Genomic DNA, 24,352 nt, shown 5'->3' with positions numbered 1-24,352 from the left:
CCACCCCCATGATTCAATTATCGCCCACTGGGTCCTTCCCACAACACATGGGAATTATGGGAGTTACAAGTCAAGATGAGATTTGGGTGGGGACACAGCCAAACCATATCACCAGCCTTTAAACTTTTTTAAACCAGTCACATAGGTATCTTCCCAATTATTTTTATCTCTGTGTTCCAGACAAAAATTTGTTTTTGATACAACTTTATTGCCATTAATGGTTTTAATGTTTTGAGAGCATGATGATACAGGGACTTAGGGGGAGCCAGTAAGTGACACCTTGCTTTCCTTTCCTGAGTTCTGAGTTAGTGAAGACATAGTGAAGACATAGCAGAGGAATTCAGCAGATGGATGTCAGAAGCCACCTCTGTCACTGATTATTGTGATATTGGAGATTATAGCTGTGACAGGCATTGGACTTCTGTTGACTCCCAGAATGAAATGGATTAGCTCACCAGTCTAGTCACAGGTAGCCCTGGAAAGCCACAGACTTCCTTCCAGAGGTCCTGCCCCTACTAAACATCTGTGCCTGTGAGTCCCGCTGAGCATGTGCAGATGCTTTTTCTCAGCTTACCAAGCATATAAGTCATCTTGCTTTCTGGTATGGGGCGTGTTGGGGGAATTGGTGAGTACAGGAGAAGAAAGGCAGAGTCTTATGTTTATGGAGCCCCCTTCATAAATGGTAGGGAACATCACAGACATGTAACGACATCTGATATTTTTTGCTGTACATAATGATTACTCCATTGCTTTGCTGACACAGAGCACCGTGAACTTCTGTTTATGAGTGATCGGTAAACACTGATTGGCCAGTCTGGGAAGTACTACTGCATAAAATGGAAACGTGTTTGTTCTGCAACGGAAACTTTTCCTCTAATTCTGTAGCTCAAACAAAATCTGTCACATTATTTAATAATTGTACCTTTTCCTTGTGTTACATTTAAAATCCTTAGCTAAATATTGAGCTACTGCTTGTATTTTTAGTGTTTACTTCTACAGCCCCTTTCATTAGCAGTTAAACATGTTTCACTATATTCCGTTTCAGGAAAAACAAAACAGACCTCGATCTTGATTTTCTTTCTTGTGTCCTATCATAGTCCAGCTTCCAGAAGGAGTTGTCTTATTGTCTGTCCTTCCTCGTTATTTATTATCACTCCAAACAGACTTTTGCTTCCACTGTCATTCCACTAAAATAGTCTGGCTGACGTCACTAATGATTTTTCTGTTACTCAGCTCAGTGGACTTTTCTGTTTCTTTTACCTGATCTCCTGGAAGCTTGGGATTCCTCTTTGAAGCCCTCAGCCGTGATGATACCATTCCTTCTTGGCATCCACTGATTTTGCTTCCTTCTCAGAATTATTTGTGAACCTCTGTTCCTCACTTTAATCCCTAAATATGGGTTAGTGTGGGGGCTCCTTCCTCAGCTCTTTTACTTTGTTCCTTTCTTTGAATACATTCATCCACTCCCATGAAAGCGTTAGTGACCACCATATCCTTGGTCACCACCGTAGTCTTCAGAGAGGTAGTGTAGCAGAGATTAAAAACCTGGATTTTGTAGTTACACAAATCTGGGCTTAAACTTCACTCCTCTATTGTGTGACTCTGAACACATTTTCTATCCTCTCTGAGCCCCTGTTTCCTCATCAGTAACATGATAATACAGTAATATCCTTCTAAGGGTATATCTGAAGGTCCCCAGGATTTGATTACCTAAAATTCAGGTTGCTTCACTGCAAGGATAATGAAATAAGGATTGAGTGGAGGATGGGAGCAATCACAACTTGCCGGCTGAGTTGTATCCAAGTTTGTGTTATTGCAGCAGATCAGGTTATTGAAAGCTTTATTGTAATATCGTACTCACAGCAGGCATTATGCTGAAGATCGAATGAGGAATACGTAATACATGTCGTTTAACACAATATCCAGCACTGAATACTCACAAATGGTAGCTGTTGTTAGCATTTTGCACTTGGAATCCCATAAGTATTTCAAAATCAACATTGCGAAACTTTAGTCTTCATCCTCTCGCCAAATCTGTTTCTCATTTTGAGTGATCCCATTGAAAATAACACCTCTGTTCACAAGACTGCCCAAGAAAGAATCCTTAAATTTTCTTCTTTGTTCTTCACAATCTCCAGGATCTATTGACTAAATTTTCTGTGCCAGTCCTGTGGTCTTACTCCACTGCCTATTACAGATCCTCTAATTTCTCGTTGTTACTGGATTCTTGCAGTTGATGTCCCTGCCTACAGTGGTTGGGCTTCATCTGATTATGTCACCCTCCTGCTGCAGGTTTTCCAGTGGACACTGAATCTATCAGGAGAAATCTAGCCCTGCTAGCAGGAACTAGGGGACTTTCCATGATTGTGAACTTCCATGATTGTGGAGTGCTGTCTTACTGGCCTTGGTGCATGCAGGTGCCCTCTTCTGTTCTAATTATACAAGCACTTGTAGGTTGATGAACGTGAATCCTCCCTAAATTTCATGAAAGCAGAGAGACCTATCAGATTGGTCACCACCATCTAGCACAGTGCCTACTTCAGTGTATGTTCTCAGTACTTTTTTCCCTGCATGAAAGTTTTCTCATCGCTGCAGTTTTGTACGTGGTGTTCCTTTTGCTTAGAATATTTTCTTTCCATCCTCTACTTTGCCCAGCTAATGTTTATTCATCGTTCAGTACTGAGCTCATGTGTCACCTCCAGGAAGCTTTCTTTGACATCTTGCCCTGTGCCTCACCCCTGCCCTGCAGTCTGAGGTGGATGCTTCTCTTTTGCTCTTGGAACCCAGTACACAGTCCATTTGATCCTCTTTGCTTTATTAGAATCATGTTTTTACTGTGCTAGACTGCAACATCCTTGAGAGCAGGGGCAATCTTTATTTTTATATTTCCAAGGTCTGGCCGAGAGCCTGCTTGCCAAGTTTGACTGGACAAGTTGATGCTTCAACTGCTGGGCTGGGTGGGGACTGCATGGAGGAGATGCGGCGCAGAGGCCAAAAGGCAACTCTCGTTCTTGTGTCCGTGAGTTAATAGTTCCTTTTCAAATCAGTGTCTTCTGTAGTCTTGTTTTTTCTTTACAACCGTGAGATAATAGAGCCTGTGTCTCCATTTGAGAGATGGAGACATTGAAGCTCAAAGAAATTGAGGGATTTAAATGACTTGCTTGAGTTGCAGAGTTGAAACTATGAGTTTTGTTTTTTTAATTTCCAGGTCTGAATTATTTCTGTGTGAAGTTGCTTAAGTAAATGGATGGCTATCAGAAACTGGAGAATAGTTAGAAGAGCAGGTAAATGGGCTTTGGATGAAGGAAAAAGAAGTAACAGTTGAGTGGCACAGATGAACAGTTGAGTGGCACAGACGCCTAATAGTTAGTGCCAGGGTCTTTTTTATAATTTTTAAAATTTTCATACTTATTTATTAGATGAGACCAAAATCCGTAACTTTTCCTATGAGGCACTTCATTAGCTGGCTCCATTTTCTGGGTGTCATGAAGATGCCTGGTACATGGAAGGTTCTATTGATGTTTGCTTTTTTCATCTCCTTCCCTTAGTTCCATGCTTTTTTCTGTTTGGAGGACAGCATGTTCTGTCCCTCCCTCAGCTGTGATACATGTGACTTCCTTGCCAACTCCTCCATCTCACTAGCTCTGCTCATCTTTTGTGCAACCCATGTGTGCTTCCATGCTCTGGTCTCCACGGCACTCACACACCAGTACCTGTTTAACTGTTTGTAATAATTTATCTGACACTTGCCTGCTCCATTAGACTGTAGGGCCAGGTCTGGGACTATGTCTAGTTGTCCATTTCTGTATCTCTAGCACTTAATCAGTATTGCCAAACTAACAAGGTACCTGTTGCTAAGGTGATCAGAATGCTGTTAAGATGAGAACAGTTCAGTTTCTTTGGTTACACCTTTGCTCTCTATCTTAGCTACTAGTTTAGTTAGCCTAAGGGACCCAAATACACAGAAATCTCACAAAGCTGTAGCAGTCCACTTGATTAAAAGTTTCTTGCTTCATTCAAGCAGAGGAGGGATAGATGTTCACGAAACAATTCTTAGAAGTTTATAATTGTTGGTTACCATGGGCAAGCAGTGGAAATAGATAATAAAGTCTCTTTTTCTTTATTATAAAGTTAGAATTGTACACTTTGTATAGATATTCCAAAACTTTTTAAAAATTAAAAATTTTAAAAATCAGGTTTTTTAGTCTAGAATCTCTGAACATGATAGCCTGTGCAAAAACCTCACTGGTAGGTTATCAAATGATGTTATGAAGGTATAATGTAATTTGTGCATATGAATTCCATAGTTCTTTCTTTGCTTTCTTTCTGAACCAACACTCCTGACTCTTACGTACTTTGATTTAGTTTGCACTGAAATATAGCTTTAAATCTTAGATGTGTATTTTGCTATGTTTGGAGTTTTGTTTCTGGCTTTTCTTTTACATGAGGATGTGTAGAGATTCTACAGACAGCATTATCTTAAGATACAGAATAATTTCTGTAGCCATTATGTGAAAATTGTGACAATTTTGACTTCTAAGAATTGATTTAATTGTATTCTAGCACAACAGCTTCTCTGGGGATATTCAGGTAGGATAACTGAATGTCGTGTTCATTTGAAGCCTGATGTTTTTGTTCATTTGGTTCTTTGAATTCTGTTTTTGCATTTACGTAAGTAGCTAGAAGTTATGTCAACAATTTTTTTTTCTGGTGGTAATAACTATAATATTAAAGGAGAGAGGAAACCGTACTAATACAGATTTTTGTTATTACAAATACCACAGTAAAACTATATTCAAATGACTTGGAAACATTCACTTCATAGAACATTTAGTCTCTAATCAAAGAATGGTGTGGGAATCTGCATTTTAAGCTGTGGTATTTAATGGGAAGTGTGATAGTGAATGCATCCCTATTATATGATGCACACAAATATTCTGATTAAAAAGCATAGAAGGGGCCAGGCTCGGTGGCTCATGCCTGTAATCCCAGCATTTTGGGAGGCAGAGGTGGGTGGGTCACGAGGCCAGGAGTTCAAGACCAGCTTGGCCAAGATGGTAAAACCTCGTCTCTACTAAAAATACAAAAAATTAGCCAGGCGTGGTGGCAGGCACCTTTAATCCCAGCTACTTGGGAGGCTGAGGCAGAAAATTGCTTGAACCGGGGCGGCAGAGGTTGCAGTGAACTGAGATCACGCCACTGCACTCCACCCTGGGCAACGGAGCGAGACTCTGTCTCAAAAAGCAAAAAACAAAAACAAACACACAAAAAAACAGAGAGGGACGTAGATGCTGGGACCTGTGACTGTAAAGTCAGGAGACCACAGCCTTTCTGTTTTGGAGTCTGGCTCAGTGTCCTGTGGTTGGTGACAGCAGGGACCCCCTGTCCTGGGTGTGCTGAGGAAGGGAAGGTGGCCAGCCTAGGTCTCACTGGGGACAGTCGGCCGATTGTTCTTACAGTGCCTTGTGTGTCATTTTGCTGACTGCCCCATGTCATTTTACTGACTGCTTTTGTTTTTAATAATAATTTTTTGACTCAACTAGTGGTATTATTTTCCCCAACTTCATGTTTCACGTGGAAATTTATAGGATATAAGATTTGCTTGCAGAAATCATTTTTATGGTAAATATTATTATTTGAAGCAGGTGATACACTAAAAATAGTTTAGAAACCAAGTCATTATTATAGTGATAATTCGTGTAAATATTTTTGAGTTCCTAGCTTATATTAAAAATGGTTTATCATTCACAGTTCTTATTACTGTATTTTCCTTAAAGCTTTGTCAATGTATCTTACATGTTTTAAGGTGGCATCAAATCAAAGAGGAAAACAAAATCTTGATATAAGTGGACTGCATAATTAACATTTGCCCTGGTACTGTCTGGTTACATCAGCGATTCTCTAAGACGAAAGCTAAGAAGTCGGTGACAGAGTGTCAGTGGTGATTTTTGAGGAAGAAATGTGGTCACTGGGACTAATGTTGAACCACCCTGGCTTGCTGGACTTTTCTGCTGGGCCCTGGGGTCTGCAGTGCCACCGCTAGGCTGGAGGTGGAGGGAGTCTGGCCTGGCAGGAAGGCTGCCCTTTCTTTCCTTCCTTTTTTAGTTTGGTTGTTTCATTTCTTTTTTTCTATTCTGTCTTCATTTCTTTGAAGATTGACTGATCTACAGTACACCATTTAATTGAACCCTGACTGTACATTTACAAAGAGATTTGCATCTCTGTGCTCAGTGGGGCATTGTTAGAACTCATCAGCTACCCAGGCTGCCACTGCCACTTTTTGTACGGGAGAAAAGTATCAAAAACTGTCACTGTGCTTAGAGCTTTGGATGGATTGTTATTGTAGCCAGCTGGAGACTGGAGGAGTCTGGTTGAATGTAGTAAACTCTCAGTTAATTAAAGCATTCAGGACTGAGATTTCTTGGTTAAGTAAATTTTTAAGTAGACTACATATAATATTTCCGTCTGTGCTGAAATTCATCTCAAGGTTAGCACTGAACATAAACATAAACGATAAAAAGCAGTGCAGTCTTTGAGTACTGATTCATTATGTTGATGTTATTATTTTGAACCAATGAGGGATTGAACTGACAATAGTGAAGCAAAAGCTACTCTTGGAAGGGTTCCTTCTAAGTTAAATGTGGTCATTGTTTAAACCTTTCTGCCTCTTGGAATAATTTCAGTACTGTAGCTAACCTCTGTAGACAGTGCTGATAATTTTTAAGGTTACAAAAACCATTTCATTTATTAAACTGCTACAGAAATTATTTTGCAGATCCTGTTAGAGGTGCTTTACAATTTCTATGACTTTCTAACCCAGGACATGGAGACTTGTTTCTGTGTTAACATTTATAACTAAAAAGCTGAATGTCTTAAATACAATGGATAGAATTCAGGACTTCAGATTGAACTGACTTAATGTACATATGCTGGTGTCTTATTACATTTTCTCTCTCCTTTATTTTCTTTCATGTTTTTTCAGTTGAGCATGACCGATGTGTTAGTTGCATGCTATATGTGGTGTGTGTGTGTGTTTTGTTGGCATTTAATGTATACATTAAATGAGATCATTTTCCTGAAGGTAGGTGTATGTTTTATAAATTGCCAAATTTCATGAAAGGATATTGGGTAAGATTATCTATGGAATGCATGTCGTGGTAATTATTAACATAGAGCACAAAGTGGTGCATATTTAATTTTTTATTTTCTGAGTGTTTTGAATTTTAATTTCTAACTCTTTTTTTGTATCTCTAGTATTATATCCTTGCCTTATTATTTGGATATTCCATTATAGTTAAATCTGATTCAGTGAGCATTTTTTAAAGAAAAATGTTGGAAAATCACATTTTAATAGGATTTACAGATCAAACAGGCTATACTAGTCAAGCTGCTGACAAGCTTTTGTAATTTCTTAAATATTAGTGCTTGAATTATTGTAAATCGCACAATGTAAAAACTGAAAAATATTCTGAATTTGGGTATTGACACCTTCCTAAAGTTGCAAAAGTGTGCCCTTGCTTAAATTTCTATGGTAGTAATTTAAAAATATCTTGTTGTTACATGAAAGGCAATTTCTTGGTAGAAGATAGTCATCTTTTTTATACGTAAGCCTCTGAAATAAGGGTATGCTTTCTTGGACAAAAAAGTAACAATATGTAAAAGTTTCCAGAGCCTGAGGCGGGATTCCTCTTACAATATTTTCCAAACTTGTTTTTTTTTTTTTTGAGATAGACCCTCACTGTGTCGCCCAGGCTGGAGTGCAGTGGCATAATCTCGGCTCACTGCAACCTCCGCCTCCTGAGTTCAAGCAGTTCTCTGCCCTAGCCTCCTGAGTAGCTGGCACTACAGGAGCCTGCCACCATGCCCGGCTACTTTTTGTATTTTTAGTAGAGATGGGGTTTCATCATCTTGGCCAGGCTGGTCTTGAACTGCTGACCTCGTGATCCACCCGCCTTAGCATCCCACAGTGGTGGGATTACAGATGTGAGCCACTGTACCTTGCCACTCTTTTAAGAGTCTAGAAGTCGTATGTACGTAGGGAGAATATTGAATGTTAGTATCTATACCAGATCGAATTTGAGATGTTTTTTATTTCTCTGGGAAAAATATACCTATAGATGAATGGTGTTATTTTTTTCATTTTTTTCCTACTGATATTATAAATGTTATACTCTGAAATACTAAATTCACTTAGAAAGAAAATGTTCATTTCTAAGGCCAGTGGTTAAAACCAGTAAAAACTGCCCCCCCTCAACCCAAGCAAATATCTTACAAGTGTTCTAGTTTATCAGACATCCAAAAGCGGAGCTGCTCTGCTGCCTTCACAGCACGGCCCCACGTGCTCCCTTTGTTGCCTCCAAAGTATTTCTGCAAAAATCTCAGGGCTCTGAACAGCACACTTTAATAAGTAGCTAGATACAGGGTACTTTGGAAAAGTTGTAAATATGTTCTGTATTTGGGCATAAATATAGAGCAGTCTTTAGATCTGGTATCTCATCCCCATTATTTTTCCAAATGAGAGAATTCAAGTCCCAGAAAAATGAAATGGCACTTAAATTAGACATCTGTTTAGTTGTTGAAAGGAAACCATGTAAGTCTCGTTGCTGCCTCAGCTGCAGAAAGCGCTGGTCAGCTGCAGCTGCGACTCCAGCCTCTGTGCGCTGACTTCATGCCCTTCTCTGTAGGTCATGCAGCTGCGTGGCTCCTGGAAACTTGTAGTTAACACAAAACATCCTTCATACAGGTTGGGTGTCCCTAACCCAAAAATCTGAAACCCCCAGTGTTTCAAAATCTGCAACAAGTATCTACATGACACTCAAAAGAAATGCTCATTAGAGCATTTTGGATTTCAGATTTTTGGATTTGGAATGCTCAGCTGGTAAATACAATGTAAATATTCTAAAGTCCAAAAGAATCCGAAATCCAAAACACTTCTGGTCACAAGCATTCAGATGAGGCATAGTCAGCCTTTATTGGGGTCGCGTATCAGTTTTTACCTTTAAATAAAAAAGATTCTTATATAAATTTTATCTGCATTTTTTCTTGGTGTTTTTATTTGTGGGCAAATAAGTGCTAAACATTGTTTTCCATATTGATTTCATTTGCAGAACATTATAGGATACTTTAAAAAACATATTTAAATGCATTTTGTATATTTATTTAAAATAAGCATTTTCCAGGCAGAATTATTTCTCTCACAGGTTATTGTAAATACGGATTTATATATAGAGTTTCTATCACTATTATTATCTAAAAATTATTTTAGCCCAGTTTTGCCGAATTTTTACATGTACTTCCAGCTCTTAGAAAACTTCCCAGTACCGACCAGGCACGGTGGCTCATGCCTGTAATCCCAGCACTTTGGGAGGCCAAGGCAGGTGGGTCATGAGGTCAGGAGATTGAGACCATCCTGGCTAACACGGTGAAACCCTGTCTCTACTAAAAATACAAAAAACATTAGCCGGGTGAGGTGGCAGGCCCCTGTAGTCACAGCTACTTGGGAAGCTGAGGCAGGAGAATGGCGTGAACTCGGGAGGTGGAGCTTGCAGTAAGTGGAGATTGTGCCACTGCACTCCAGCCTGGATGATAGAGCGAGACTCCGTCTTAAAAAAAAAAAACAGAAAAACAACGAAATGAACTTTCCAGTACTGTCTTATTTGTGAGAATAGAAAGCTACTGTGGTAGAATTATGTGTATTTATGACATTTCTGTGTATGATTTACAGGAAGACCATGTACTCAGCTGCAGCTTCTAAATCCAGAACGATTTGCACGTCTTATCAAGGAAGTAATGAATACATTCTGGCCTGGCAGAGAATTGATCGTTCAATGGTATCCATTTGATGAAAACAGAAATCACCCATCTGTTTCATGGCTTAAGATGGTTTGGAAAAATCTTTATATACATTTTTCAGAGGATTTGACTTTATTTGATGAGATGCCACTTATCCCCAGAACTATACTAGAGGAAGGTCAGGCATGTGTGGAACTCATTAGACTCAGGATTCCATCATTAGTCATTTTAGATGATGAATCTGAAGCACAGCTTCCAGAATTTTTAGCAGACATTGTACAAAAACTTGGAGGATTTGTCCTTAAAAAATTAGATGCATCTATACAACATCCGCTTATTAAAAAATATATTCATTCACCATTACCAAGTGCTGTTTTGCAGATAATGGAGAAGATGCCATTGCAGAAATTGTGTAATCAAATAACTTCGCTACTTCCAACACACAAAGATGCCCTGAGGAAGTTCTTGGCTAGTTTAACTGACAGCAGTGAGAAAGAGAAAAGAATTATTCAAGAATTGGCAATATTCAAGCGCATTAACCATTCTTCTGGTCAGGGAATTTCCGCTTATACAAAATTGAAAGGTTGTAAAGTCTTACACCATACTGCCAAGCTCCCAGCAGATCTGCGACTTTCTATTTCAGTAATAGACAGTAGTGATGAAGCTACTATTCGTCTGGCAAACATGTTGAAAATAGAACAGTTAAAGACCACTAGCTGCTTAAAGCTTGTTTTAAAAGATATTGAAAATGCATTTTATTCACATGAAGAGGTAACACAGCTTATGTTATGGGTCCTTGAGAATCTGTCTTCTCTTAAAAATGAGAATCCAAATGTGCTTGAGTGGTTAACACCATTAAAATTCATCCAGATATCACAGGAACAGATGGTATCAGCTGGCGAACTCTTTGACCCTGATATAGAAGTACTAAAGGATCTCTTTTGTAATGAAGAAGGAACCTATTTCCCACCCTCAGTTTTTACCTCACCAGATATTCTTCACTCCTTGAGACAGATTGGTTTAAAAAATGAAGCCAGTCTCAAAGAGAAAGATGTTGTGCAAGTGGCAAAAAAAATTGAAGCCTTACAGGGCAGTGCTTGTCCAGATCAGGATGTTCTTCTGAAGAAAGCCAAAACCCTCTTACTGGTTTTAAATAAGAATCACACACTGTTACAATCATCTGAAGGAAAGGTGACATTGAAGAAAATCAAATGGGTTCCAGCCTGCAAGGAAAGGCCTCCAAATTACCCAGGCTCTTTAGTCTGGAAAGGAGATCTCTGTAATCTCTGCGCACCACCAGATATGTGTGATGTAGGCCATGCAATTCTCATTGGCTCCTCACTTCCTCTTGTTGAAAGTATCCATGTAAACCTGGAAAAAGCATTAGGGATCTTCACAAAACCTAGCATTAGTGCTGTCTTAAAACACTTTAAAATTGTCGTTGATTGGTATACTTCAAAAACCTTTAGTGATGAAGACTACTATCAATTCCAGCATATTTTGCTTGAAATTTATGGATTCATGCATGATCATCTAAATGAAGGGAAAGATTCTTTTAGAGCCTTAAAATTTCCCTGGGTTTGGACTGGCAAGAAGTTTTGTCCACTTGCCCAAGCTGTGATTAAACCAATCCATGATCTTGACCTTCAGCCTTATTTGCATAATGTACCTAAAACCATGGCGAAATTCCACCAACTATTTAAGGTCTGTGGTTCAATAGAGGAGTTGACATCAGATCATATTTCCATGGTTATTCAGAAGATATATCTCAAAAGTGACCAAGATCTCAGTGAACAAGAAAGCAAACAAAATCTTCATCTTATGTTGAATATTATCAGATGGCTATATAGCAATCAGATTCCAGCAAGCCCCAACACACCAGTTCCTATACATCATAGCAAAAATCCTTCTAAACTTATCATGAAGCCAATTCACGAATGCTGTTATTGTGACATTAAAGTTGATGACCTTAATGACTTACTTGAAGATTCTGTGGAACCAATCATTTTGGTGCATGAGGACATACCCATGAAAACTGCAGAATGGCTCAAAGTTCCATGCCTTAGTACAAGACTGATAAATCCTGAAAACATGGGATTTGAGCAGTCAGGACAAAGAGAACCACTTACTGTAAGAATTAAAAATATTCTGGAAGAATACCCTTCAGTGTCAGATATTTTTAAAGAACTACTTCAAAATGCTGATGATGCAAATGCAACAGAATGCAGTTTCTTGATTGATATGAGAAGAAATATGGACATAAGAGAGAATCTCCTAGACCCAGGGATGGCAGCTTGTCATGGACCTGCTTTGTGGTCATTCAACAATTCTCAATTCTCAGATTCAGATTTTGTGAACATAACTAGGTTAGGAGAATCTTTAAAAAGGGCAGAAGTTGACAAAGTTGGAAAATTTGGGCTTGGATTTAATTCTGTGTACCATATCACTGACATTCCCATCATTATGAGTCGGGAATTCATGATAATGTTCGATCCAAACATAAACCATATCAGTAAACACATTAAAGACAAATCCAATCCTGGAATCAAAATTAATTGGAGTAAACAACAGAAAAGACTTAGAAAATTTCCTAATCAGTTCAAACCATTTATAGATGTATTTGGCTGTCAGTTACCTTTGACTGTAGAAGCACCTTACAGCTATAATGGAACTCTTTTCCGACTGTCCTTTAGAACTCAACAGGAAGCAAAAGTGAGTGAAGTTAGTAATACTTGCTATAATACAGCAGATATTTATTCTCTTGTGGATGAATTTAGTCTCTGTGGACACAGGCTTATCATTTTCACTCAGAGTGTAAAGTCAATGTATTTGAAGTACTTGAAAATTGAAGAAACCAACCCCAGCTTAGCACAAGATACAGTAATAATTAAAAAAAAATCCTGCTCTTCCAAAGCATTGAACACACCTGTCTTAAGTGTTTTAAAAGAGGCTGCTAAGCTCATGAAGACTTGCAGCAGCAGTAATAAAAAGCTTCCCAGTGATGAACCAAAGTCATCTTGCATTCTTCAGATCACAGTGGAAGAATTTCACCATGTCTTCAGAAGGATTGCTGATTTACAGTCGCCACTTTTTAGAGGTCCAGATGATGACCCAGCTGCTTTCTTTGAAATGGCTAAGTCTGGCCAATCAAAAAAGCCATCAGATGAGTTGTCACAAAAAACAGTAGAGTGTACCACGTGGCTTCTGTGTACTTGCATGGACATAGGAGAGGCTCTGAAGTTTTCCCTGAGTGAGAGTGGAAGACGACTAGGACTGGTTCCATGTGGGGCAGTAGGAGTTCTGCTGTCAGAAATCCAGGACCAGAAGTGGACTGTGAAACCACACATTGGAGAGGTGTTTTGCTATTTACCTTTACGAATAAAAACAGGCTTGCCAGTTCACATCAATGGGTGCTTTGCTGTTACATCAAATAGGAAAGAAATCTGGAAAACTGATACAAAAGGACGATGGAATACCACGTTCATGAGACATGTTATTGTGAAAGCTTACTTACAGGCACTGAGTGTCTTACGGGACCTGGCCACTAGTGGGGAGCTAGTGGATTATACTTACTATGCAGTGTGGCCCGATCCTGATTTAGTTCATGATGATTTTTCTGTAATTTGCCAAGGATTTTATGAAGATGTAGCTCATGGAAAAGGGAAAGAATTGACCAAAGTCTTCTCTGATGGATCTACTTGGGTTTCCATGAAGAATGTAAGATTTCTAGATGACTGTATACTTAAAAGAAGAGATGTTGGTTCAGCAGCCTTCAAGATATTTTTGAAATACCTCAAGAAGACTGGGTCCAAAAACCTTTGTGCTGTTGAACTTCCTTCTTCAGTAAAATCAGGATTTGAAGAAGCTGGCTGCAAACAGATACTACTTGAAAACACATTTTCAGAGAAACAGTTTTTTTCTGAAGTGTTTTTTCCAAATATTCAAGAAATTGAAGCAGAACTTAGAGATCCTTTAATGATTTTTGTTCTAAATGAAAAAGTTGATGAGTTCTCGGGAATTCTTCGTGTTACTCCATGTATTCCTTGTTCCTTGGAGGGGCATCCTTTGGTTTTGCCATCAAGATTGATCCACCCTGAAGGACGAGTTGCAAAGTTATTTGACATTAAAGATGGAAGATTCCCTTATGGTTCTACTCAGGATTATCTCAATCCTATTATTTTGATTAAACTAGTTCAGTTAGGTATGGCAAAAGATGATATTTTATGGGATGACATGCTAGAACGTGCAGAGTCAGTAGCTGAAATTAATAAAAGTGATCATGTTGCTGCATGCCTAAGAAGTAGTATCTTATTGAGTCTTATTGATGAGAAACTAAAAATAAGGGATCCTAGAGCAAAGGATTTTGCTGCAAAATATCAGACAATCCCCTTCCTTCCATTTTTGACAAAACCAGCAGGTTTTTCTTTGGACTGGAAAGGTAACAGTTTTAAACCTGAAACCATGTTTGCAGCAACTGACCTTTATACAGCTGAACATCAAGATATAATTTGTCTTTTGCAACCAATTCTAAATGAAAATTCTCATTCCTTTAGAGGTTGTGGTTCAGTGTCATTGGCTGTTAAAGAGTTTTTGGGATTACTCAAGAAGCCAACAGTTGATCTGGTTATAAACCAATTGAAAGAAGTTGCAAAATCAGTTGATGATGGAATTACACTATACCAGGAGAATATCACCAATGCTTGCTACAAATACCTTCATGAAGCCTTGATGCAAAATGACATCACTAAGATATCAATTATTGATAAGTTAAAGCCCTTTAGCTTCATTCTCGTTGAGAATGCGTATGTTGACTCAGAAAAGGTTTCTTTTCATTTAAATTTTGAGGCAGCACCATACCTTTATCAGTTGCCTAATAAATATAAAAATAATTTCCGTGAACTTTTTGAAAGTGTGGGTGTGAGGCAGTCATTCACTGTTGAAGATTTTGCTCTTGTTTTGGAATCTATTGATCAAGAAAGAGGAACAAAGCAAATAACAGAAGAGAATTTTCAGCTTTGCCGGCGAATAATCAGTGAAGGAATATGGAGTCTCATTAGAGAAAAGAAACAAGAATTTTGTGAGAAAAATTACGGCAAGATATTACTGCCAGATACTAATCTTATGCTTCTCCCTGCTAAATCGTTATGCTACAATGATTGCCCTTGGATAAAAGTAAAGGATACCACTGTAAAATATTGTCATGCTGACATACCCAGGGAAGTAGCAGTAAAACTAGGAGCAGTCCCAAAGCGACACAAAGCCTTAGAAAGATATGCATCTAATGTCTGTTTTACAACACTTGGCACAGAATTTGGACAGAAAGAAAAATTGACCAGCAGAATTAAGAGCATCCTTAATGCATATCCTTCTGAAAAGGAAATGTTGAAAGAGCTTCTTCAAAATGCTGATGATGCAAAGGCGACAGAAATCTGTTTTGTGTTTGACCCTAGACAGCATCCAGTTGATAGAATATTTGATGATAAGTGGGCCCCATTGCAGGGGCCAGCACTTTGTGTGTACAACAACCAGCCATTTACAGAAGATGATGTTAGAGGAATTCAGAATCTTGGAAAAGGCACGAAAGAAGGAAATCCTTATAAAACTGGACAATATGGAATAGGATTCAATTCTGTATATCATATCACAGACTGCCCATCTTTTATTTCTGGCAATGACATCCTGTGTATTTTTGATCCTCATGCCAGATACGCACCAGGGGCCACATCCATTAGTCCTGGACGCATGTTTAGAGATTTAGATGCAGATTTTAGGACACAGTTCTCAGATGTTCTGGATCTTTATCTGGGAACCCACTTTAAACTGGATAATTGCACAATGTTCAGATTTCCTCTTCGTAATGCAGAAATGGCAAAAGTTTCGGAAATTTCGTCCGTTCCAGCATCAGACAGAATGGTCCAGAATCTTTTGGACAAACTGCGCTCAGATGGGGCAGAACTTCTAATGTTTCTTAATCACATGGAAAAAATTTCTATTTGTGAAATAGATAAAAGTACTGGAGCTCTAAATGTGCTGTATTCAGTAAAGGGCAAAATCACAGATGGAGACAGATTGAAAAGGAAACAGTTTCATGCATCTGTAATTGATAGTGTTACTAAAAAGAGGCAGCTCAAAGACATACCAGTTCAACAGATAACCTATACTATGGATACTGAGGACTCTGAAGGAAATCTTACTACGTGGCTAGTTTGTAATAGATCAGGCTTTTCAAGTATGGAGAAAGTATCCAAGAGTGTCATATCAGCTCACAAGAACCAAGATATTACTCTTTTCCCACGTGGTGGAGTAGCTGCCTGCATTACTCACAACTATAAAAAACCCCATAGGGCCTTCTGCTTTTTGCCTCTCTCTTTGGAGACTGGGCTGCCGTTTCATGTGAATGGCCACTTTGCACTGGATTCAGCCAGAAGGAACCTGTGGCGTGATGATAATGGAGTTGGTGTTCGAAGTGACTGGAATAACAGTTTAATGACAGCATTAATAGCTCCTGCATATGTTGAATTGCTAATACAGTTAAAAAAACGGTATTTCCCTGGTTCTGATCCAACATTATCAGTGTTACAGAACACCCCTATTCATGTTGTAAAGGACACTTTAAAGAAGTTTTTATCATTTTTCCCAGTTAACCGTCTTGATCTACAGCCAGATTTATATTGTCTAGTGAAAGCACTTTACAGTTGCATTCATGAAGACATGAAACGTCTTTTACCTGTTGTGCGGGCTCCAAATATTGATGGCTCTGACTTGCACTCTGCAGTTATAATTACTTGGATCAATATGTCTACTTCAAATAAAACTAGACCATTTTTTGACAATTTACTACAGGATGAATTACAACACCTTAAAAATGCAGATTATAATATCACCACACGCAAAACAGTAGCAGAGAATGTCTATAGGCTGAAACATCTCCTTTTAGAAATTGGTTTCAACTTGGTTTATAACTGTGATGAAACTGCTAATCTTTACCACTGTCTTATAGATGCAGATATTCCTGTTAGTTATGTGACCCCTGCTGATATCAGATCTTTTTTAATGACATTTTCCTCTCCTGACACTAATTGCCATATTGGGAAGCTGCCTTGTCGTCTGCAGCAGACTAATCTAAAACTTTTTCATAGTTTAAAACTTTTAGTTGATTATTGTTTTAAAGATGCAGAAGAAAATGAGATTGAAGTTGAGGGACTGCCCCTTCTCATTACGCTGGACAGTGTTTTGCAAACTTTTGATGCAAAACGACCCAAGTTTCTAACAACATATCATGAATTGATTCCATCCCGCAAAGACTTGTTTATGAATACATTATATTTGAAATATAGTAATATTTTATTGAACTGTAAAGTTGCAAAAGTGTTTGACATTTCCAGCTTTGCTGATTTGTTATCCTCTGTGTTGCCTCGAGAATATAAGACCAAAAGTTGCACGAAGTGGAAGGACAATTTTGCAAGTGAGTCTTGGCTTAAGAATGCATGGCATTTTATCAGCGAATCTGTAAGTCTGAAAGAAGATCAGGAGGAAACAAAACCAACATTTGACATTGTTGTTGATACTCTAAAAGACTGGGCATTGCTTCCGGGAACAAAGTTTACTGTTTCAGCCAACCAGCTTGTGGTTCCTGAAGGAGATGTTCTGCTTCCTCTCAGCCTTATGCACATTGCAGTTTTTCCAAATGCCCAGAGTGATAAAGTTTTTCATGCTCTAATGAAAGCTGGCTGTATTCAGCTTGCTTTGAACAAAATCTGTTCCAAAGACAGTGCATTTGTTCCTCTGTTGTCATGTCACACGGCAAATATAGAGAGCCCCACAAGCATCTTGAAGGCTCTACATTATATGGTCCAAACTTCAACATTTAGAACAGAAAAATTAGTAGAAAATGATTTTGAAGCACTTTTGATGTATTTCAACTGCAATTTGAATCATTTGATGTCCCAAGATGATATAAAAATTTTAAAGTCACTTCCGTGCTATAAATCCATCAGTGGCCGCTATGTGAGTATTGCAAAATTTGGAACATGCTATGTACTTACAAAAAGTATCCCTCCAGCTGAAGTGGAAAAATGGACACAATCATCATCATCTGCATTTCTTGAAGAAAAAATACACTTAAAAGAACTGTATGAGGTGATTGGTTGTGTACCTGTAGATGATCTTGAGGTATATTTAAAACACCTCTTACCAAAAATTGAAAATCTCTCTTATGATGCAAAATTAGAGCACTTAATTTACCTTAAGAATAGATTATCAAGTGCTGAGGAATTATCAGAGATTAAGGAACAACTTTTTGAAAAACTGGAAAGTTTATTGATAATCCATGATGCTAACAGTAGACTAAAGCAAGCAAAGCATTTCTATGATAGAACTGTGAGAGTTTTTGAAGTTATGCTTCCTGAAAAATTGTTTATTCCTAATGATTTCTTTAAGAAATTGGAACAACTTATAAAACCCAAAAATCACGTTACATTTATGACATCCTGGGTGGAATTCTTAAGAAATATTGGACTAAAATACATACTTTCTCAGCAGCAGTTGTTACAATTTGCTAAGGAAATCAGTGTGAGGGCTAATACAGAAAACTGGTCCAAAGAAACATTGCAAAATACAGTTGATATCCTTCTGCATCATATATTCCAAGAACGAATGGATTTGTTATCTGGTAATTTTCTGAAAGAGCTATCTTTAATACCATTCTTATGTCCTGAGCGGGCCCCTGCGGAATTCATTAGATTTCATCCTCAATATCAAGAGGTAAATGGAACACTTCCTCTTATAAAGTTCAATGGAGCACAGGTAAATCCAAAATTCAAGCAATGTGATGTACTCCAGCTGTTATGGACATCCTGCCCTATTCTTCCAGAGAAAGCTACACCCTTAAGCATTAAAGAACAAGAAGGTAGTGACCTTGGTCCACAAGAACAGCTTGAACAAGTTTTAAATATGCTTAATGTTAACCTGGATCCTCCTCTTGATAAAGTAATCAATAACTGCAGAAACATATGCAACATAACAACTTTGGATGAAGAAATGGTAAAAACTAGAGCAAAAGTCTTAAGGAGCATATATGAATTCCTCAGTGCAGAAAAAAGGGAATTTCGTTTTCAGTTGCGAGGGGTTGCTTTTGTGATGGTAGAAGATGGTTGGAAGCTTCTGAAGCCTGAGGAGGTAGTCATAAACCTAGAATATGAATCTGATTTTAAACCTTACTTGTACAAGCTACCTTTAGAACTTGGCACATTTCACCAGTTGTTCAAACACTTAGGTACTGAAGATATTATTTCAACTAAGCAATATGTTGAAGTGTTAAGCCGCATATTTAAAAATTCTGAGGGCAAACAGTTAGATCCCAATGAAATGCGTACAGTTAAGAGAGTAGTTTCCGGTCTGTTCAAGAGTCTACAGAATGATTCAGTCAAGGTGAGGAATGATCTCGAGAATGTACGAGACCTTGCACTTTACCTCCCAAGCCAGGATGGTAGATTGGTGAAGTCAAGCATCTTAGTGTTTGATGATGCCCCACATTATAAAAGTAGAATCCAGGGGAATATTGGTGTGCAAATGTTAGTTGATCTCAGCCAGTGCTACTTAGGGAAAGACCACGGATTTCATACTAAGTTGATAATGCTCTTTCCTCAGAAACTTAGACCTCGATTATTGAGCAGTATACTTGAAGAACAGTTAGATGAAGAGACTCCCAAAGTTTGTCAGTTTGGAGCGTTGTGTTCTCTTCAAGGAAGATTGCAGTTACTCTTGTCTTCTGAACAGTTCATTACAGGACTAATTAGAATTATGAAGCATGAAAATGATAATGCTTTTCTGGCCAATGAAGAAAAAGCCATAAGACTTTGCAAAGCCCTAAGAGAAGGACTGAAAGTGTCCTGTTTTGAAAAGCTTCAAACAACGTTAAGAGTTAAAGGTTTTAATCCTATTCCCCACAGCAGAAGTGAAACTTTTGCTTTTTTGAAGAGATTTGGTAATGCAGTCATCCTGCTGTACATTCAACATTCAGACAGTAAAGACATTAACTTCCTCTTAGCATTGGCAATGACTCTGAAATCAGCAACTGACAATTTGATTTCCGACACTTCATATTTAATTGCTATGCTAGGATGCAATGATATTTACAGGATCGGGGAGAAACTTGACAGTTTGGGAGTGAAATATGACTCTTCAGAGCCATCAAAACTGGAACTTCCAATGCCCGGCACACCAATTCCTGCCGAAATTCATTACACTCTGCTTATGGACCCAATGAATGTTTTTTACCCGGGAGAATATGTTGGGTACCTTGTTGATGCTGAAGGTGGTGATATCTATGGATCATACCAGCCAACATACACATATGCAATTATTGTACAAGAAGTTGAAAGAGAAGATGCTGACAATTCTAGCTTTCTAGGAAAGATATATCAGATAGATATTGGTTATAGCGAATATAAAATAGTTAGCTCTCTTGATCTGTATAAGTTTTCAAGACCTGATGAAAGCTCTCAAAGCAGAGACAGTGCTCCTTCTACACCAACCAGCCCTACTGAGTTCCTTGCCCCTGGCCTGAGAAGCATTCCTCCTCTTTTCTCTGGTAGAGAGAGCCACAAGACTTCTTCAAAACATCAGTCCCCCAAAAAGCTTAAGGTTAATTCTTTACCAGAAATCTTAAAAGAAGTGACATCTGTGGTGGAGCAAGCATGGAAGCTTCCAGAATCGGAACGAAAAAAGATTATTAGGCGGTTGTATTTGAAATGGCATCCTGACAAAAATCCAGAGAACCATGACATTGCCAATGAAGTTTTTAAACATTTGCAGAATGAAATCAACAGATTAGAAAAACAGGCTTTTCTAGATCAAAATGCAGACAGGGCTTCCAGACGAACGTTTTCAACCTCAGCATCCCGATTTCAATCAGACAAGTACTCATTTCAGAGATTCTATACTTCATGGAATCAAGAAGCAACGAGCCATAAATCTGAAAGACAGCAACAGAACAAAGAAAAATGCCCCCCTTCAGCTGGACAGACTTACTCTCAAAGGTTCTTTGTTCCTCCCACTTTCAAGTCGGTTGGCAATCCAGTGGAAGCACGCAGATGGCTAAGACAAGCCAGAGCAAACTTCTCAGCTGCCAGGAATGACCTTCATAAAAATGCCAACGAGTGGGTGTGCTTTAAATGTTACCTTTCTACCAAGTTAGCTTTGGTTGCAGCTGACTATGCTGTGAGGGGAAAGTCTGATAAAGATGTAAAACCAACTGCACTTGCTCAGAAAATAGAGGAATATAGTCAGCAACTTGAAGGACTGACAAATGATGTTCACACATTGGAAGCTTATGGTGTAGACAGTTTAAAAACAAGATATCCTGATTTGCTTCCCTTTCCTCAGATCCCAAATGACAGGTTCACTTCTGAGGTTGCTATGAGGGTGATGGAATGTACTGCCTGTATCATAATAAAACTTGAAAATTTTATACAACAAAAAGTGTGAAGGTATTTAAGGGGAAAAAAAAGAGGTAGATCTTGAATGTGTTGTAGCACAAATATAAATTGCTGTACTTCATTAAGCTTCATTGCCAGTTAGCTAGGAATTGTGAAGCACACTGCAGATTATTCTGGGAGAATTCTGGAGTTATGTGCATGAATACCAACGGAAAACCTTAACTGAATCTAGAAGAAAAGTATTTTGAAGATGGTGGTGAGCTGCAAAACAGGTGGATGGATTTGAATGATTGGGATGGTACATTATTGAACTGCACTTTCTATAACCAAAGCTTAGCAGTTTATTAGATAAGAGTCTATGTATGTCTCTGGTTAAGATGAAGTTAATCTTATGTTTTTAACATGGTATTTTTGAAGGAGCTAATGAAACACTGGACATATCATTGGTTTAAACATAAGGGGAATTAAGTCTTTGTAGTTTGTCATTTTTTTAAGTGGATCTTCTTGGATGCATTATTTTCTTATCAGCTGGCTCTGATTATGAATTTGTTGCAATTTTATGTCATACTCAGTGCATTTAAGAAATGGTACAGTATTTTAATCCTGTTACTTGACTAAGAGTGTGAAGGTAGTACTTTTTAGAGTGCACTGAGTGCACTTTACATCTTTATTTAAATTTTTTTGACATCTTTTGTTTACAGGCTTCCTGTTTCATGAAGATAGCAATGGAAAACTCAAAATGGTGGCAGTTCTTATTACCAGATGAGATGTTAGTATTGTTTCTGGAAACTGCTTGCCAAGACAACATTTATTAACTGTTAGAACACCTGCTTTATGTTTGTGTGTATATATTTTCCACAAATGTTATAATTTATATAGTGTGGTTGAACAGGATGCAATCTTTTGTTGTCTAAAGGTGCTGCAGTTCAAAAAAAAAAAAAAAACCTTTTCTTTCAATATGGCACTTAGTGGAGTTTTTTTTAACTTTAAAAACATTAACAATTGTTAAAATCATTGTGTTATCTAGTAGCTTATAATGATCAGCTTATATTTCCCCGTGGTCAGAACTGACATTTAATTCACATTTGTCTCGCCATACTTCTGTAACATAGTTCTGTCGCAGAATGTAAAAGAAAGGTAATGATAATTAGTTTATACAAGTGTACTGGCTGTAAATGATGCTAAATATATTTTATGCAATTAAGGGCTTACAGAACATGTTAAAACTTTTTTACTTTTATCGGTAATAAGGAATGTTTGCACCTCCACCCTGTATTGCTTCTGGATGCGAAACCATGTAATTATTTCTGCTGTTATATAAGGTGCCATACTTTTAATAAAGCAAAATGTACATATGAAATCATCGTAATGGGTATTTCCTGGGAAATAGTTCATTGGAAATCAAACTTAACATCTTAATATTGAATTTTGATGTGTGTCTAGGTGTGTGTTTATTGGAAATATTAGGAAAATATTTTCCTGTATATTTTCATGCTGGAATTATAGATTTCTTTTTTAGGATTAATAGAATATAAAGTGCTTGTTATATACTAGGTTTAGGTCCTCATTGATTTAGTTGAGTTTATGTCACCTTTTTAGGGAATCAGATTAGTTGACATATATGGTATATACGTGTTTGGAAACAGATACATTAAATATTTTTTTCCTCTAGGTAGAACTGAATTGGTATTTCCCTTGCCTCAGGGACAGCTGCATGTCTGGGACTAATTCACACTTTATTACTGACAGATACGAGTTCTTCATCTTTGTAGCTGAGGTACAAGTCTTCAGAGTTAGGCGGATGAGGGCTAAGAGCGCTCTCTGTTCTGGAGCTACCTGAATCGTGCGTCTTCAGCTTTATGTAAAGTACTTGCTACTCCGAAGCTCCAATTCAGCACTTAGATTTTATTGCTTTTGAATACTAAAATTTACACAGAAAACCTCATTTGGCCTTGATGATAGTTGATCTAGTTGGAGTTTTGTGTTTTTCCAGGCAAAAGAAACCCCAAAAAACAAAAAACCTGATAATTTGATTTTAGAAAATTAATACAATTATATATAACTTTTTAATGAAGCACTCCCACCAGGGTCAGGCTGTACCTGTAATCAAATGCATTAGTGTATTTCTGCAATGAAGTCTATGAGGGTTCACGCTAAGTTGAATACACAGACCTGATAAATAGCCTTATGTAATTTGAGTCAACTTTTGCCACCAATAGTTTACAGCAGACTTATTTGAAAATTTTCACTTTTCGAAGCTTTTTAGATACTGAAATTGAGGATAAGGAATTTTGGACCTGACTGTTTTCTTATTTTGCGCTTCCCCCACCCTTTTCCATGGTTTGCTTCTTTTAAAAAGACGAAGCTGTGTGCTGTCTGTCGTGGATCGGCTGCTCCTGAGTAGCATGCAGTCCAGGAAAGGGATGGAGCAGCAGCTGCTCTCGTGAGCAGGGTCTCTGCTGCAGAGGCTCCAGGGACAGGGCGTCCCCGGAAGGATGGCCCAGTGGTTCATAGTCTCCGTGAGGACACGAGTGAAAAGCACCATACAGTTAGTTAACGGAGCAGGCAGTTCCAAGAGCCCAAAAATGATTTGGGTAAAATCTTAAAATAGTATTTAACAGAATGAAGAGGAGTTGTTCACAGGTCTGAGTTGTTCACAGGTCTGATTTTGGGATGAGTGGGATGTACTTGTTTCATTAGTGCCAGATGACATTTTTGGTAGTTTAAATGTTTTGTAGATCTCAAGGATGACATTTATAGCGCTGGTAGAAAATAGCATATAGAAGCATATTTGAAGTGGAATTTACTATGTGAAGAAGACTGCTAAAGCCAAGTAAGAGGCGATGTTTCAAAGGAATAAAAGAAGGGGACACAAAGCTACAGAAGCAGACACAATCTGAAAACCATTGTGCACAAAATTCTGCCCTTTCAGAAGAGCTCCTACCCTCATTCCCTGTTTCCCATAGGAGCACGGACTTAACTTGTTGGATGACCTGGTGGGGGTTGGCGGGGGGAACCCAAGACACATGGCTTGACTCTTTTAATATGAATTTGGCTGCTTTCAGAGAAGGCATCTGTCCATCCTCCTCATGTAGTGATTATAGAAGTTGGGAGACTTTAGT

The 24,352-nt window shown here is 38.2% G+C and overlaps 1 protein-coding gene across 1 annotated transcript in view; it reads left to right on the top strand.

Annotated features, from left to right (window-relative positions):
• SACS (sacsin molecular chaperone) overlaps positions 1-22,594 on the top strand; it is a 49,007-nt gene extending 26,413 nt beyond the window's left edge. Inside the window, exon 8 of the mRNA XM_011999928.1 lies at positions 9,725-22,594. Coding sequence (XP_011855318.1) covers positions 9,725-21,279 — 11,555 coding nt within the window. The 3' untranslated portion in view covers positions 21,280-22,594. The remainder of the gene's footprint in view (positions 1-9,724) is intronic.
• Positions 22,595-24,352: the final 1,758 nt, after the last annotated feature.

Source organism: Mandrillus leucophaeus, unplaced genomic scaffold, assembly GCF_000951045.1.
Source record: "Mandrillus leucophaeus isolate KB7577 unplaced genomic scaffold, Mleu.le_1.0 Scaffold61, whole genome shotgun sequence".
Classification (NCBI taxonomy): Eukaryota; Metazoa; Chordata; class Mammalia; order Primates; family Cercopithecidae; genus Mandrillus; species Mandrillus leucophaeus.
The sequence above is the reverse complement of the archived record's forward strand: the minus strand, read 5'-3'. Positions and strand labels throughout refer to the sequence as shown.